The sequence below is a fragment of the Choloepus didactylus genome, chromosome 7 (assembly GCF_015220235.1).
Source record: "Choloepus didactylus isolate mChoDid1 chromosome 7, mChoDid1.pri, whole genome shotgun sequence".
Classification (NCBI taxonomy): domain Eukaryota; kingdom Metazoa; phylum Chordata; class Mammalia; order Pilosa; family Megalonychidae; genus Choloepus; species Choloepus didactylus.
This window is the reverse complement of record NC_051313.1, coordinates 109,425,116-109,442,656: the sequence shown is the minus strand read 5'-3', so window position 1 is coordinate 109,442,656 and position 17,541 is coordinate 109,425,116. Positions and strand designations below refer to the sequence as shown.

General features: G+C 44.0%; 2 protein-coding genes across 2 annotated transcripts in view; both read right to left on the bottom strand.

Annotated features, from left to right (window-relative positions):
- Nucleotides 1-2,008: 2,008 nt before the first annotated feature.
- On the bottom strand, nucleotides 2,009-9,484 carry GUCA1B (guanylate cyclase activator 1B). Its single transcript, XM_037844788.1, has 4 exons — nucleotides 9,278-9,484; nucleotides 4,474-4,623; nucleotides 2,972-3,092; nucleotides 2,009-2,262 (listed from the first exon to the last, which is right to left on the bottom strand). The coding sequence occupies exons 1-4, from the start codon at nucleotides 9,482-9,484 to the stop codon at nucleotides 2,135-2,137; spliced, it is 606 nt and encodes a 201-aa protein (XP_037700716.1). The 3' UTR covers nucleotides 2,009-2,134.
- A 6,142-nt stretch (nucleotides 9,485-15,626) lies between these two features.
- The window catches only part of MRPS10 (mitochondrial ribosomal protein S10), a 37,441-nt gene continuing 35,526 nt past the window's right edge, over nucleotides 15,627-17,541 (bottom strand). The window contains exons 6-7 of the mRNA XM_037844548.1: nucleotides 17,339-17,428; nucleotides 15,627-16,856 (exon numbers count right to left, since the gene is read on the bottom strand). Coding sequence (XP_037700476.1) covers nucleotides 16,773-16,856; nucleotides 17,339-17,428 — 174 coding nt within the window. The 3' untranslated portion in view covers nucleotides 15,627-16,772. The remainder of the gene's footprint in view (nucleotides 16,857-17,338; nucleotides 17,429-17,541) is intronic.

Genomic DNA, 17,541 nt, shown 5'->3' with positions numbered 1-17,541 from the left:
TGCCCAGTTTCAGGAAGCATGCAGTAAGAGAGAAAACCATTCCTTCAAGAAGTTTACAGTCTTTCCAAGGAGATAAGGATGGAATGCTCTGATGGCAGTACAGATCTGAAACATGATTGAATGGCCGTGTATGTGTGTGAGAGCATGCACGTGCACAAACAAGCATTTGGCCCCTTTGGGAGGGTCTGTCAAGTTTGATGTTTGCCAGAAAGGTAGGGTTGGTACTGCAGAAAGTCCTCGTTTATCCTGAGGAAATCATTATTTACTCAGAAATCACTGCCCCAGCCCCTCCTACTACCCACACTGGCCCCGTGGTGGCATGTGGTGCCACATGGGTCCCCTCTGGTCTGAGGCTTGTTGCTCATGGCAAGTGACCTGACTGTTCCTGATCTAACCTAAATCCCTCTTGCTGCAGTGACACCTGACACTAGGTGGGCCTCACCCCCTTTCTTTGTACACCCCAACTTTAAAAATACTTTGGTTGTTCTAGGAAACTAGGGAAAGACACTGGGGCTGGAGCAGCTGTGACCAATGTTTTAAATATGCTCTTTCTTCTGGGCTTTGAATCTTCACTTCAGCTGGATGGGGGTCGGGGGTGAAGAGGTGCAGGGATAAAATGCAATGGGTGGAAGGGAGAATGAAACACAGGTTGATGAGAACCCTGCTGGAGGAGAATGAGAGTGTACCCTTTTCTCATTTTGGTTCTGCCCAGCACTACTTGGACCACCCCTGGCTGGGAAGTCAGTCAGGGCCTCAGAACATACAGGAAGGAAGGTGGAGGTAAATGCCAGGGGCAGCTTGGAAAAAAACAGGGAGTTGAAACTTTTGCTCCTTCTTTCTTATGGGCTTCCTCATATGGATGCAGTCCAGGACAATATTTCCCCAATCTCATTCTCACACCACCGTCAAGATCTAGGCATATTTTTGTACCACCTGGATTAGTATTAATATTTTTAATCAACTAGCTTTTTATCTAAATTTTATTTTTAAAGGAAACTTTTGTGAATATTATACCCATGAAATTGCAGTATTAATAGGTTATATTTTTTTGTACATCAACATAAAAACATTTCTAATCAACGGAAAGCAAATGTTTATCCAGGTACTACTTTAAATCACCCCCCAGGGGTAATGCTGACCAGGGCCACTGGTTTTCAAATGGTGTTCTCAGAGGTACCCCTGCGGAGGGTTCTGAGTGCCTTACACCCCCTTCAATAGGAGTGACTCCGTTTTGGTCTAGTTTATATGTATCGGTCACACACAGAGTTTATATAACAAAAAGAACGCCACATCTAAAAAACGAATACTCTGAAAACTGCTCATCTAGTCCAATCAAGGTTAGGGAGGAGAAACGGCCCATCTTGGGCCGTAGCTGCTGGAACCGGGGTGGCAGAGGCAGTTTCCTCCATCTTTTAAGGAGACACACTCAGCTGGGGGCAGGAATTGTGGAGAACCCATGCTGGGTGGTGGTGGTGGGGGATGTGTGTGTGCCAGGGGTGTGGGGAGGCAGCAGGGACTGGGGGAGTAGCACCAGGGCAGAGCTGAAACAGCCCCTTTAAGTACAGCCGACATCTCCAAGGGGCTGGAAGACCACAGCCCTCTGCCTCCCTTGCTGCAATGTTCTCTGGGGAGGAGGAGGCAAGGACCCTCTCCCTGAACAGCCCTCAGGGTCTGGGGTGGGGGGTTGGTGGGGGGTGTGTAATTCTTATTCCCCCCACGCCTTCAGACTCAACACCCTCCAGCCCCTACCCTCTACCTTCTTTGCATCACGCTCTGTAAGTTTGGGGGTTCTCATTGCTGATTTGGTCCCTGGGACTCTCCCACACCTCAGTTGGTCCTTGCTTCCAGCTGGGAACCACCTTGAAATTTGTGGGCACCTTGCAATCACCCAGCCAAGTCGTTGTTCTCCCAGAAGCAGCTGAATGGGGAGAGTGACCCAGTTCCCTTCACCACCCTGGGGCCAGTTGGACCCAGCAGCCCTTCCCCCCACCCCTCCCCACTGCACAGGGCAAAGTCCACACCAGGTAAGAGTGGGCACGAGCAGGCAAGCCAGGGACCCTCTGGCTCCTCTGAAAATCTGGGTGAGTCTGGAGTCTTGGAGGGGACTGTGGAGTCCTCTGGGGCCCCAGACCCCTCAGAACATGGCACTTTTCCGCCTCTGCTGCGAGATCCAGCCGCCAGGATGCATGTCCATGTGCAGCATCTTCATCACCCACTGGTCGCGACGGGCGCCTTCGATGAACTCGTTCAGGGACAGCTGGCCTGAGCAAGCGGTAGGAGAGGTCATTTGGGGAGGGGGAAGAAATGGGGGTCAGGACAGAAGGAGAACCCTCTCCCTAAGGTGTGCCTATACCTCTTGTACAAAAGCCTTTTTGCGGGTCCTAAGGACGGGGACTTGTCAATTCTCTGATTCTCCAGGAATCTCCGAGAACCTCAAAAGGGGCTTGCTTTGCAGATGAGTTGAGATTTTACTTTCACCCTCTGGTACCCCCGAAATGCTGAGTGGAGCAGAGAGGTTCTTGAGGGCTCTTCTGGGGAATGTTCCAACCCGACTTTGTCCCTTGGGGCATTGAGCTACAGGGAGGCAAGCCCAAGTAGCCTTGATGGAGGCCTTCCCTATGCCTGGCACTGAATTCCTTTCAACCACTATTATTATCCCCATTTTCCAGATGAGGAAACTGAGACCAGGCCCAGTGGTTCAATGGATCATCCCTGCCTACCTGACTCCAAAGCTCCTACTCTTCCCATTACCCTCCCTTGGCTTGCACCAGCGACTCCTATAGGAGTTTTTAAATCACTCTTACAAGCATTATGTGCTAATGAAGTCACTCATTATTTCATGTGATCCTGTCCACACCCTCTCACAGGGGAGGATACTCATGGTTGGGAGGTTGCCCAGACAAGCTCACATAGCCAGAAAGTGGGTGCTGCATGGTGGGCAGCCCTCCCCGCCGCCGGCTCTGCCCATTACCATCTCCATTCTCATCCACCAGGAGGAAGATTCTGTCCACGACCTCCTCAGGCGTGAGCAGCTGCTCTTGCTGCTCAGCCTCCATCTCTATCCGGCAGGCCTTCTTCAGCTTGAAAATCGCCTGCAAGAGAAAGCCCAGACCCTGCAGCCCCCAAGGGCTGTGTCCTTCAGCACTACCTCCCCAGGCTGCTCGTCTTAGGACTACACGATCCACAGCCAAATCAGAACCGACCTGTCCAAGGCTCCTCCTGGCCTGGCCCGGCGGCCCTCCCTGGGTCACTTGCCTTTGTTGTGTGAGCATGAAAGCCCAAACCCAGAGGCTCCCGTGGGGGATGCACAAGCCACTGTGATTAAAGCTGGAAAGACTCCCATGGTCTCAACTCCATTTTACAGAGGAGGAAATTGAGAGTCAGAGAGAAAAAGATAATTTAGTATGTTTATTTATCTGTAAATGTGTGAAATAGAGTGAGAGGAGATGCAGGAATATGGACTAGAGAGAAAAAAACAGGTTTCTCCTTTGCCTTGCTTCCCCTCCAAATGAGGCAATATGGGAAAGCACCGTGTAATCTGGGAAGAAGCAGACAAATATGAGCATTGTCCTGGCCTTCTAGACTGGATGCTCTCTGAGGACAGAAGCTGTGTCTTCTTGCTCTCCGTGGCCTCACCGTCTAGCACAGCACCTGGTGCAAAGCAGACGCTCACTAAAGGTGCTTGGGGGCCCCTGGGGTTTCATCCAGCTCCAGCGCTTCCTGGGGATATGAGGGCAAACTCCAGAACCTCCATGAGGTTGTTCCCCCATCTGTAAAATGGGGTAACACTCCCCACTCCACAGTGCACTTGTGGGGTTAACTAGGCTAACACGGGTTAAGGGTCAGAGTATTGGTCCTAGTAGGTGCTTTCTTTCATCTGATCATTCTTGCTAGTGGCATATCATTTGTTTAGACTTTTCAAAAAACTGACTTCTGGTTTTGTTGACTTTTTTTTTTTTAATCTCTTGGGCATTTGTGTTCTATTGCATTGATTTCTGCTCTTTATTATTTCCTTCCACTTTCTTTGGGTTTGATTTACTCTTCTTTTTTTTCTACCTTCTTGAAGTGGCTTCCTAAGTCATTGATTTTCTTATTTTCTAATAAATACATTTTAATGCTATATGTTTCTCACCAAGCCCAGCTTTAGCAGTATCTCACAAATTTAATAAGTTGTATTTTCATTATTGTTCAGTTTAAAATACTTTTCTAGTTTGTGTGTGTAATTATTTCTTTGATTCATGGGGTATTAGACGTGTATAGCCTAATTTCCAAACAGATGGGGATTTTTCAGTTATTTTTTTGTACGTGATTCCTGGCTTGATTCCACTGTGGTCAGAAAACACACTCTGAATGATTTCAGTCTTCCCCAGCCCCAGCCCCAGGAGCACCCCTACTTCAGCTGCCTGTGGCTATACGCCAGGGCCCCAGCAGCAAGGGCCCCAGGTCCTGGGCCCCACGGGCGGAGACACTGACCTCCACGATGTCAAGCAGCTCCAGGCGGTCGATGCAGCCGTTCCGGTCCTTGTCATAGATCTTAAAGGTCCACTTCAGCTTGTGCTCCAGGGTGCCCCTCAGGACGAGGTTCAGGGCTGCCATATACTCCAGGAAGTCGATGGTGTTGTCCTACTTGGGGAGTGGGAGCTGCTCAGGCCCCTTCTGGACCATTGCCACCCCCCCCCCAGGTGACAGGTATGAGCCTACCCAGGGCTGTACCCCTTCCTTGCCATCAGTGTGGCCCCTGCCTCTTTGCTCATGTTGTTTTCCATCCCGAGAATCCTTCCCCATTCTCCATGATTACCAATCTTAACCATCCTTCAAGGCTCAGCTGAAGGGTCCCCGCCTCCAGGAAGCCCTCCTTCTCCAATCACTTCAGCCACAGTGATCTCTTTCTCTCCCCTTCTGATGTTCACAGTATGTACTAGCTAGACTACCCATTTTGGTCCTTAACTGGTGTTGCTGTGAGTTCTGTGAGAGTGTCTTATTCTCTAACTATGTTATAGGCTCCTGGAGAAAAGGGAGGGGCTTACAGTGTTTTTCTTTCTAGTCCAGACCTAACACAGTGCCACTTATGCCCAGAGTCAGGTCCCATAAACATTTATGAATCAGTGAAGAAACGACTGACTTAATCTGAATTTGGGATGAAAGTAGCTTTGAAAGGAGAATAGGAGCAATGTTAGCACTGAAAATTTCCTCCGTGATCTCATTTCCGTTGGAGGCTTGCACACCCTGGGTTGGGGCAGAAGGACAGACAGTGACTCCAGATTTTGCTCAGCCTCTAGGCTTCTCGTGGACAGGCCCGCACCCCAGCCCCACCAGGGATGGAAGGGGGAGACAGCACAGGTGATTACTGGGTAGAGGAAAGAGGAGGGACACGGTCCCCTTCAAAGGCTATGCGCTGTTACTCTCACCAGAAAGCTGAACCTTCCTTGTACAGAAATGTGACAGCATCGATTATTTCAAACACAGCAAATGAGAAGTGGGGAGGAGAAATTCCACTTCACATGAATTTGAGGTGTAAGGCTGGTGAGGGTCTAAGAGGCTGCAGTGGGTTAGTCTGGCCCAGGGTTTCAGATTGAGCTTCACAAGGTATCTCCACGTACAGGAGCTCACTTATTCCGGAGCTGGGACCTCAGATTTTCAGATTAAAAATCTAAGTCCTCTGCTCCCTGGAGAGTGTCATTCACATGGCTTTGTAATCAGAAATGACATCGCTGGTCCAGAGCACACCTGCCCTACTGGGTCAGGCCACTCAGGAGCCCCAGCCTCAGACTGCAGAGTAACAGAGTGAACAAAGTTTGAGCAACAGGAGAAAACGGCATAAAATGGGGGAAATAGTGCAACAAAACAAAACAAAACAAAAAACAAGGGAAAATCAAGAAGAAAATAAATAAAACTAGCCTAACCCTAACACCTAAAGAGTTTTATTCAATATCTTTTGTATAGTTCCTTCTGTTTCCTGTCCCCCTACCTTTATTTACCTAAATGAGGTCAGGTGGTTTCTGTGGATTTAGCATCTGGATTTTTATTTAACATTTTCCCATGTCTTTCAAAATTATTGAAAACTATAACTTCTATTTTATGGAGGATACTGGGCATTCCCTTTTGTTGAACATGTTTCTATTATTTCTACATTACACGATGAGCATCTTTGTGCATTTGTATTTTTTTCTTATATCTCTGGTAATTTTTTTAGGGTGGATTCTTAGTAGTGGTTCTTTTTCTTTAACGGTTTTTATTAATAGTTATTATTTATTAAGCTTATACAGATTGTGCTTGTGTTTCCTTTTAAATGAGAATGGAGTATGGGAATGTATGCAAAATGGCTGGCCAGGACCATCTGGTCCACCTGCATCATCTCCCAGTTTATGGAGAAGGAACCTGAGGCTCAGGGGATGACTAAGCTGCCCAAGGCCACCCAGCCAGCAAGTGGCAGGGCCTTTAAAGCTATACGTCTTCTTCGGTTCATCAAGTTGGAAGAATTTCCTTCTCCAGTCAAGGCCTATTTTTGTCTAAAAAACTAACCAGGTGTCTAGCACCAAGGGGAGGAAAATAAAAACAACCCCCAAACTGCCAACAAATCTCTATTCTCCAGCTCTCTAGGCTCTCCCAAATTCTTTGTCCAGAATCTTCTGTTCTCACGACACCCTCCCAACACATTAGTCTCCACAATGACCCCTTGCCTTATATGAGGCTCTTTCTAGAGTGAACCCTTCCTGACAGGTGATCTCACCCAGGAGGGTCCTTTACATCCCAGGACCATTTCTGGTAACTTTCCAGCTGGGCTTGATCTTGTCTGCTATGCATGGGTCTCGTCAGCTTCAATTATGCAGAGAGGCCCAAGAGTGATGGAAAAGCCTCTGTCAGCTCAAGAGTAGGAGCAGAAGTGATGGGGGTGGGATCCACTCTGTGGACTTCTCTGCCCTCTTTCTCCTGAATTTGACTGCATTTGTGCACCAGCCTTGACCCCAATGCATGTTATGTAAGAATCCCAAATGACCCTTTCTCTTGATCGTCCCTTTCTTCCCTTCCAGTTCATTGCAGGGCCACACCAAAGAGGAGGTTCCAAGGGAGATGAGTAATACAGGCAAAGTGTTCCTACCTGCTTGCCTCCACCAAACCCATTTCTGTCACCCCAGATTTTGACATATGAGCTTTTGTTTTTAACTCTAGAGATGTTACCCAGAAATGAGATTCTCTGATACAAAGATTGTGTACCAATGTGGGGAGTGGAGCAGGGTGTGGTTTTGGAGAGAGAGACTAAGTGGGAAAAGAAAGAAGGCTCAGACCCCAACGGATGAACTTCAAAACATCTTCTAGGAAAGCTCTTCCTTACAGCAGAGTACTCAGTAATCAACAGAGAAGGAATGATGGAGTTAGCAAAATCATCAATGGATGCCAAAACTAGTAGAGGAAAATTGGGGGGTGGGGGCAGGATATTTACGTAGTCTCCAAGCAGCTCCCTATATGATGCTTAGTAATTCCAAGGGGATAAATCATAACTTTACAGTGAGAAAAACTGGAACCCCCTTAACCAAATAATTAAAGTTAACATCACCAGAAAAGAGACAAACTGACGTCATGTACCCCTGATATGCACTGGAAGGGACACACATCACTGCTGGGGTATTCCTACCGCAAGGGCCTAGCTTGAGTTTAATCATGAGGAAACACTAGACAAACCCAAATTGTGGAACGGTCTGCAAAATAATTGGCCTCCAATTTTCAAAAATGCCAAGATCAACATAAGACAAAGACAAGCTGAGAATAAAGTTCCAGATTAAAGGAGACTAAGAAAACTAGACAAATAAATGATCAGAAAAAAAAAAAAAAGCCATAAAAGACATGTTGTGAAGAATTGACAAAATTTGAATATGGATTGTAGATTAGATAGAATTGTTATTAGTGTGAAATTTCCTGATTTTGGTAATTGTATTAGGTTACTTGAAGCAATATTATTAAGACATACACACTGAAATACATAGGGCAAAAGGGCAAGATGTCTTCATCTTTGTCTAAACAAACATATATACATACCTATATACATGGAGACAGAGAATGAACGATAAAACAGATGAGGCAAAAATATAAACAATTGGGAAATTTGGGTAAGCCGTACATGGGAGTTGTACTATTCTTGCAACTTTTCTATGAACTTGAAAACATATAAAAATTTAAGTTGTATAACAAAGGAAAAAAAGCAATGGATGATACTATATGCTAATTTGTAAGACAAGATAAGTATAAGACGAAGTATAAGACTAGGGGCTTAATCTGGTTTGGATCTTGAATTGTTATTGTATGGAATTTTTAGATGAATTTGAAGAGGACTGATAAATTTGTGATGCTGAGTCTTCCCATATATGGCCTGATTTATCTATTTACTTTTCTTATGACATTTGAACTTTTTAAAAAATTCTCACTTTAAAAAGGAAAAACTGCCTTCTACGTGGGAGTACTTGACTGGGAGTCAGTACCCAAGAGTATATGACCATGATGAATCAACTTACTGCCTTTTACTCCAGTTTTCTCATCGTTTACTTGGGAATAACAAAAACACAGTCCCCTCTCTCACAAGAAATAAGTATTTGAGGGAAATCTAGCGGTTTAGAAGAATGCAGGGGTGCTGGGCTGGGTGACTTTGTATAATCAAGGGGTGTCAGTTTTCATTACCTTCTTAGCTGGAGCCATTGGAGGGCAGAAAGGAACCCAGTGGTTTGAATGGTTTCATAGTCTGTTACATGACTTGAAGACATGGAAGGGACATTTTCAAGAATCCAGCCACTCTCCCAGCCAGCACAGGAGTCTCCTCCAGCATTCTTGATGGGGGAAAGTCTGAGCAGCTTCAGTTCGAAAGACCCCAGTGAGGGGGAGCTCACCATCTGCCCCAAGATGGCTGGTCCCATTTGGGATGGCTCTGTAGCAGCTTCTGATGTTTAGAGTGACAGGGGCTCTGGTGTGAAAAACTAGGTCCTCAGGCTGTGGAGCCTTGGCCAAAAATACACAAAGAGAGGACCTGGACCCTCTGCTTTTCTGCCCAGCCTGCCTTCATCTCTCAGGGGAGATGAGAGAAGAGGGTCCAGTAAAAGCTGAGACTACGGGAGGGAAAGAAAGATAGGAAGGGGAAGAAGGATAGAGAGAGAGAAGAGAAGGGTTTGGGGGACTGAGGCTGGAAAGTTGTGAGGGGGATGGAGAGAAAAGAAGAGCAGAGGGGAGGATGAGAAGGATGAGAAGTGCACCGGGGGACTGGTCACCAGTCTTCCCCTGCAGAGTGCCTTACCCCATTCTTGTCGAAGGCCCGGAACATGCCTTCTACATACTGGGTGGCCTCCTCGTTACCCGTGACCTTGAAGAAGCGCTTAAATTCGTGCATGAATAGAGTGCCGCTGGGGCACTCCACCAGGAACTTCTTGTACCACTCCTGGAGCTCGGCCACGTCCATCTCGCCGGCATCCCCCGCCTCCTCCCAGCTGAACTGCTGCCCCATCCCAGCCCTGTGGAACGTCAGGAAATGAGGGTCTGCGTCTCTCTGGGCCTCTGCTGTTTGATTCCTTAGGCTATGGCTCTCTTCCTCCCTTTTCTTCTCTCAACCAGCCTCTTCATCATCTCCTGGACAACTGATCGTGACAGGCAGTTCAGGGGGCGGGTGGCAGCGGGGCGGCTCCCGGGCAGCTAAGCTGCCCTAAGACCATTAGAGGATTCCCTTGGAAGGTCTGACCTCCAGCCTGCTGAGCTCCCCTGCCCACCCCACCCCGGCCCAGCTCCCCTCAGCTGCCAACAAATTATCACATCTAGGTTACTAAAAACAACAGGACTGTGTTCTCTACAGTTCTGCAGGCTGGAAGGCAGAAACCAAGGCATCAGCAGGGTCATGCTCCCTCTGAAGGCTCTAAGGAAGGATACTTCCTCGCCTCTTCCTAGCTCCTGTTGGTTGCTGGCAATCCTTGGGTTTCCTTGACTTGCAGCGGCACCACTCCAGTCTCTGCCCCTGTCATTGCATGGTCGCCCTCCGTCTGCATGTGTCTCCAAATCACCCCCTCCTTGTAAGGGCACAGTCACTGGATTTAGGGCCCACCGAATCAAGTCTGGCTTCATCTTAACTTGATTACATTTGCAAAGACCCTATTTCCAAATAAAGTTACATTCACAGGTGCTGGGAGTCAGGACTTCAGCAGATCTTTGCAGGGGAACAATTCAACCCACAACGCCAACCAAGCAACTCAGTGTGCCCAGAAGATCCTGGCTATGGAGAAAGCGAGGAGACTGAGAGGGCGCAGAGGGGAGTGAAGAGTTCGGAAGATGGGCTGGGACCCTCCCATCTCACACTCCCTCCCTGTCCCTTTAATTGGCACCACGCTGCTCCAGGGGGAACATCTTAGAGACACAGGAGACTCTGAAATCCAGGGAGGAGGTGAGGCCAAACCTCAGCCCATAAAATAGAAGCCGCTGAGGGGCTGGGGCTTTCCTGTCCCATAGGGTCTAGCAAGATGCAGCAGCTTTACTGGTCTGCAGGGCTCCAGTGGGCGCCTCTGTCCCAAGTTTAGCTCAGTCCTTCACACGTTATCTGAAGCTCCATTACAGATAAAGCCTTGGAGTCTTGGAAGTTTTTCATTTTCTGATTTAAGGTACAAATACCTCCCCCCAATACCCATCACTGAAGATTCTCATGTAGAGCTGGTGTTTTTCCTACTTTTCCTCCAAAGTAACCAACATGGGAGAGGGATCTGGGAGCATGGCCTAAAATATCTTGGAAGTCTCTTACTTTTATATTAAAGATATATGCAAATTTGTTTTCAAATCATATTGCATATTCATATTTGTTTCAATACAATATAAAAATGATACCTCCAAGAAATCAGAAAACCTGGAAATCAAGAACCCTGCTTGGTTTATTATTATTCATTTATTTTTGGTATTTATATTTTTGGTATGATTTTTTGGGAAAGATTAAAATCACACTATTATCTGTCATCCATAATTTACATTAGGTGTATTTTCCCCCCATATACTACCCAATTATTAACACCTTGCATCAGTATTGTGCATTTATTATAATTCATTTAAGAACATTCTTGTACTATAAACTACAGTCCATCATCTACCACAGGATTCACTGTGTTGTACAGGCCTATGTTTTATCTTTTAATTTTTATTATATCCTAAAGTTTCCCCTTTTAACCACACTCACCTCTATAGTTCAGTAGAGCACTGATTATTTTAGAAGATTGTATGAGCCATTATTCCATTGAGTCTGCTTTTAACCTCAGGGGCAACACTGCCCCTCCTGAGTTGTGTATTGTTTTGTACACTTCTGGGCCTGACTCCGTCTCTCACCACTCGCTGCCTCACAGACAAACCAACACTTATTCACTCCTCAATGTACTCCACTGGACCTTCATTCTCATCACTCCACAGGGAAGGCTTTTATAGAGCTCACCAATGACCTATCAGAGTCATGATCATACATGGTCTTGCCAAAGCCATAGTCACTTTTCTTATACAACCTGTCAGCAGATTCATCACAGTTCACCAAACTGTGAATTCTTTCTGCAAACACTCTGGGCTTCAAGGACCCACCCTCACCTAATTTCACTCCAACCCCACTGACTGCTCATCTCCTTTGCCAACACCTCTTCCTCTTTACTAAATCTCTCTTGTTGCTTCCCTGGCTTGTCCTCAATACTCTTCTCTCGTCTACCTTCACTCTCTCCCTAGCTGCTCTCATTTGACTCCCAGATCCAACTGCCTATGGGACATCTATACTCACATCTCAAACTTAGCAAGGCCCAAACCAAACTATCAATTTCCTTCCCAAATCCCTCCTCAACTTTTCCCCACTTCAGTAGTGGCTTCCCCATTTATTCAGTGGCTTAGGATAAAAACTAAGAATCATCTTTGGGTCTGTTTTTTCCCTCAGATTTCATTTCAATCTATTAGTAGGTCACCTGGTCAGCTCTACTGCCAAATCTGAATCCAACTGCTTCTCATCCCCTCCATTATTATAACTCTACTCTAAGGCAGCAGCATCTTTCACCTGGTCCACTGCAGCAGACCCCTCACTGGTCTCCCTGCCATCTCTTGCCACTTCCCTCCTTACAGTCCACCACCCAGCAGCCAGAATAGCTTGTTCTAAAGCATGAATCAGATCCTGTCACTATCCCATTCAAAACCCTCCTATAGCTTCCTATTACACTTAGAATAAAATACATACTCCGTCCCACTCCCTATGATGCATTACATGATCCGCACCCCCTGCCTACTTCTATCCTTATGTCCCTCTATTCTCACCCATAAGCCCACCAAACTCACTCTAGACTCAGGGCCTTATCATTTAATATTCCTCCTTCCTGGATTGCTATTCCCCCATATTCTCATCTGGCTGCCTCCTTCTCAACATTCTCCCCTCTTCAGAGAGCTCTCTCCAAACCTCTCTCAAGTAGCCACTCAAGTAATTCTGACATTATCTTATTTTACTCACAGCACTTAACTGCAACTGAAATTATCTTTTTTGCATGTCTATTATTTGTCTTCTCCACCAGAGACTAAGATGGGCTTTGCCATGTATGCTGCAGAATTCTAGTATACTAGAACAGTTCTTGGCACAAAAAAAGAACTCAAATACTTGTTGAGTGACTGACCAAAGTGCTGGACACAGTGCTGGATTAAGGAGAGCTATTGCTCCTTAATTTTACAAGACAACCCATTTTAATTCCTTTGAGAGTACCCAGATTAGCAGATATTTGATGAAGTTATAAGACGACGGGATTTAGAAGTAGAAGAGGCCTTGAAATCATCTGATCCAGTGATAACCTTTTTCCCATCTCAACACACTTGAGGACAACACAAGCCTCTCAGCAGCTGTGGCTCTGTTAACTGAACTGGCTTGGTGTGAAGGGAGTGTTATCCTTGTCGGTGTCTCAGTATTTATTGATATGTAAGCAACATTAAAAGTGACTGAAGGATAGGATCCTGTGCTCAAGTTAAAAAAAAATTGTATGAACGAAATACAACTTGACTTAGCCTCTGGCTGAGGAATCTAAACTTTGACTGGTTTTTCATGTGGGTCAATTGCCCATGACCTGCCCCTATAAATACTGCTGAGCTGCAGAACTATAAATATATCGTTTTAAAGAGGATTAGGAATCCACAAGAGAGAAAAGACAGCTTGCAGTGAGTAACAATAGTAAGGATTTAGAGGGCAGGGTTTAGAATTGACCTGGGATTTGCAAAGAGAACCCTGGGGATTGCAGGCAGCCAGCCACAAGCCTGGCTCCAGGAGTAAAGAAATGCGTGCGACAGCCCAGGAGACAAATCAGTTTCTACCAAGCCCTAGAGAGAGATGGCCTAGGGCCCATCTGTAAACCATCTCCCATGCCATTTTTCTTGCAACCCAGTAGGACCTGCCTTGCCAAAGCCTAAACTCTCATGTTGTCCCCTCACTCAGGACCAGGGTCAGCCAGTGGAACCACTAGGCCTGCACTGTGTATTTTGTTTCTTGCCTTTATTCACACATATTTACATCTGCTATTTCTTAGATTTTGTTCTCCTGGTCAATCTCTTCAGTTCTAAGCCTTAGCAGAAATGAGTATATTTGGCTAATGGGGAAAATAAATCTGGAATATAGGTTTGAATATTCTTATGTGGACATCTGACTACCTCATAGTCCCTTGAAAATTAGGTGTAGGGATGTCTCTGTCATTAATCTAACCTCAGACAATCATTTCACCTTTTTTTTTTTGGCTCAGCCTCAACTGTAAATTGAAAGGGTGGTTTAGTGGCAAGTCATAACATTGCAAGTCTTGATTTTCTCTTTTGTGCAATGGGGATATTAATAGTAACTACACTATTGGGTTGTTATTGGGTCATCTTATTAAATAAGACAGTACCTGTAAATGAGATTATTTGAAATGCTTGGCATAATGTATGGTGGCTATTATAATAAGCATGTTACATGTTTTCTCATCCAAATTAAACTTCACAACCATATTCTAAGGTATGCAGATCTGGTGAGGTCCTTTTAAACAGCACAGCACTCAACTGTCTAGAGTATCATCAAATTTGTAATGCCACCTAGTAATAGTTGTTATTTATTGAATGTTTATTACATGCCCAGCACTGTGCTAGATGCTTCATTAGTTATCTAGTTTAATACTCCAACCTTAATAAATAGGTATTATTTTCCACATTTCAATGAGTAAAACTGAGTCTCTGACAGGGTTAAATATCCTGCCCAAGTTTGTATCAGTTAGTAGGTTCTGACCCAGGCATGCTTAACTCCAAATTCCATGCCTTCTCTTCTCTGCTTCTCATTGTTGTAGAACTAATTTAATAATATAATGTAGGAAAAGAACAGTTGTTGAAAAGTCAGAATACCAAGAAATCATCTAGACTAGTGGTTAAAAATAATTGCTTTATATATTTGTTTAAGTGGTCAAAGGAATATATGTCTCCTTGAAAGCACTGAAACTAGATACTGAACTAGTTCGATCTGTCTTAGAGATCTGTTGCGTTATACCAATCATTTTAAGGCATACCAATCACTGACATGATTAATGTTGTAAATGAAGGGAGCAAACATGAATGGAAGCTAACAGTGAGGTTACAAATGGTATTATTTAGACATAGGCAGTCAAACAGACTAACATCCTTTATTTAAGATGAAGAGAATACACTCCACATCAGAGAAAGCAGTAATACTGTACTGACTTGCTGTAGGGATGATAACTAGGATGTGCTAACTTCAAATCACATTTAATTTGATGGACAATTATTTTACTTCTTAAAAGGTGTCCTTTAGTGTTCAGGAATGAAATCAAACTGTTTTGAAGTCTTTTTACAATCCCTACAGTGACTCTAAAGCTTTTGTCAAGTAGACATGCGACAGCAATAGGGAAGGTTACACCTCAACAGAAGATAATCTTACTTCTTACCTGTCTTACGGTTCATTCTCCCATCACGCCCATTTTTCTCTCATCGCCTCTCACCTCCTCCATGGACAGAAAGTGAGACCTGGGCATTAATTCTAATTTTCAGAATATATATTTTACTCTGAAACCCAACATTAAAAACAAACAAAAAACAACTTTCTCCGACTATCAGGATAAAGAAATTAGCTTGTTTATATCATGCAGTGGGCTTCAAACATGCCAATTACTTTTGTCAAGGAAATACTGCTACTGTTTTTGTTGTGTGCAGTTTATTTGCACAATTATCTTTTAAAACAAGATTTTAATATATAACTTGAAGTGCTAAGCTAAGTAATGTGGCTTACAAGTTAATTTAGTCTGAAGACAGCTGGAAGTGGATTTTTGAAGGAGCTCATATGGATGAGTTACTGGAGGTGAGAGTACACATAAATCATTCTATCGTAATACAGTGATTTATATTGTTCATAATAAAAAAGGCACAAAAACAGCTCAGGTGTGGGTCTATACTTATTTTTAAGGAATTATTTTGTTAAAGTAAAAATGTGTCATGAATTGTTGCTTTGCTAGGCCTTGTTACCATTATATTGCCCTTGTTCTACTGACTAGTTCTTAATCCTAGGCTTAATCTTGGGATTTCTGTATTTGTGAATGATACAGTGAACAACTGAGCTACAAATAGAACGAGGTCACAGGGCACAAGGCTGTAATTCTTTTCATGTTAATGACAGTAATATGAGTCTGATACATAAGCAGTATGTATTCAAAACACTGACACCTGATAGTAGGTCAGGAAAAGAGAGCAGACAATCCAGTTTAAGGAGGGAAAAACTGAGAAATCGTAACTACTCAAAGATGTGAAGGAAACCACAAAAGGCATGGCCCTAATTCTGCTGTAAAAAGGAAACAAATCACTCCCTTGGGCTTGAAATACCAACTGTTCCAGCCCATTGTAGTCTTTCCTCTTTCAGTGCTTTAACTACTGTTGCATTTCATGGAAAAGTAGACCTCTCCATACAAAAAGAGCATCATTTACCAAAATAAAGAGACCTTCTTATCAGTGAAGACCTTAATAAGGAAAAATATTTATCTGTGCCCGGCACAATTTTCAAAAGCCATTACTTCTAACAATTTTTGATATTTTACTACTGTGCTGGGAATAAAGTATACAAAATAAAAATCTTGTTGAATGAATGAAATTATACAAGTCATAATTTCTGTAGATCTAAAACTCTATTATAGTGACCCTTTTAGGCAGTCCTGTAAGGGTCTGGGCTACAAGAGTTCAGTGTATGCCACAAATGTGCTCAATGTGCCACAAAGTATATTCACTTTCAAGAATTTAATGCTTAAATGAGGTAAAATTTAGAAGTCTCCACCCCCAAATTAGCATATGCTAGTCTGCCAGGAAGGGATATATCAACAACTTTAATTGTTTCCTCCCAAGAACCTCAAAAGAAAAAAATATACATGTTAGAAGTACTTCAAACACTATCAGATGAATAAACAGATATAAATTAAAATCTGTACAACCAGTAATTGAACAGTAGCAGTCTAACAAAATACAAATTTTATTCTTTTTTTTTGGCTCATAGTAGTCCAATGGTTTGTTCACGTTTGTTAAAATCAGATCTGAAACAATGATGTATAAAAGAATAGATAAAATAGTTATTTCACTGTAGTCTATCATTAAAGTTATATTCCCTGCTCTCCACTGATTAGAGCATGTAGACTCAACAGAGTAGTTAGGTGGATTCAAAATTGTCTCAGCTGGAAACAATGTTCATTTAAACATGCACATCTGGCCCACCCTCATTTCAAACTCAAGGCATAAATGGCCTCTTGGAGCCTTTATGGCTTGCTTGCTTCTTTTTCTTCTGGTACTGTTTCCCAGATTGGCTCCTTGATGTGTTCTGGTAACCGCTCTAATTTTGTCTAAACAAAGAAAAACAAAACCATAATATAATGTGAATTTAATTGAATTCTTTGGCCACAAACTGAATTTTAATTTTATCCCCCCAAATCCACTTGAATTCCTTTTACCTCCCTCGCCTTTCTGCAGGGCTTTAAAATGGAGAGAAGGAAACTGACAGTTTAAAAAGCACTTTTACATAAATAATCTATTTGAATGTCAATGCTCTCCAGGGAATGCCACTTAATAGGTTTAATAGGTTCCCCATGTCTAGACAACTACCTTGAGGAAGGGAGACTTCAGGCTTGGGGAGGACTTGGGCTGCAGTAGCACGATTCTCTTGCGCTGACACCATTGCATGGGAAGGGGGACAGCCCCAATCGCTGTGACAGCTCTGCCTCCTGGTCTGTCACAGACTCTCCCGTTCACTCGTGGGCCAGAACCAGGCCGCAAGGTTATCAAAATGACAACCCCCCTCCAACACAGGTAGAAATTCAAGTCATACCTTTGTAACCTCCATGGCAACTCCCTCAGGTAAGTTTCGCTGAATATATTCCAAGTAGACATCTGCTGTGCTTCCAGTTAGATGTTCTAACTAAAATATCAAACATGAAATTGGTTCATGTTATGCTGTTAAAGTGAAAAATTTTAAGGTTTTTTTTTTTTGTACAAGTGTCCCTCCCCCTCCCCCCCCAAATCTTACACAGA

What these genes read in the sequence shown, in the direction of transcription:
- GUCA1B (XM_037844788.1), bottom strand. Translation starts at nt 9,484, where the DNA reads ATGGGGCAGCAGTTCAGCTGGGAGGAGGCGGGGGATGCCGGCGAGATG. An exon ending in GGGCCTTCGACAAGAATGGG is followed by an intron (nt 4,624 to 9,277) that starts GTAAGGCACTCT and finishes CTCCCCAAGTAG; the next exon opens with GACAACACCATCGACTTCCT. An exon ending in AGCTGCTTGACATCGTGGAG is followed by an intron (nt 3,093 to 4,473) that starts GTCAGTGTCTCC and finishes TTTCTCTTGCAG; the next exon opens with GCGATTTTCAAGCTGAAGAA.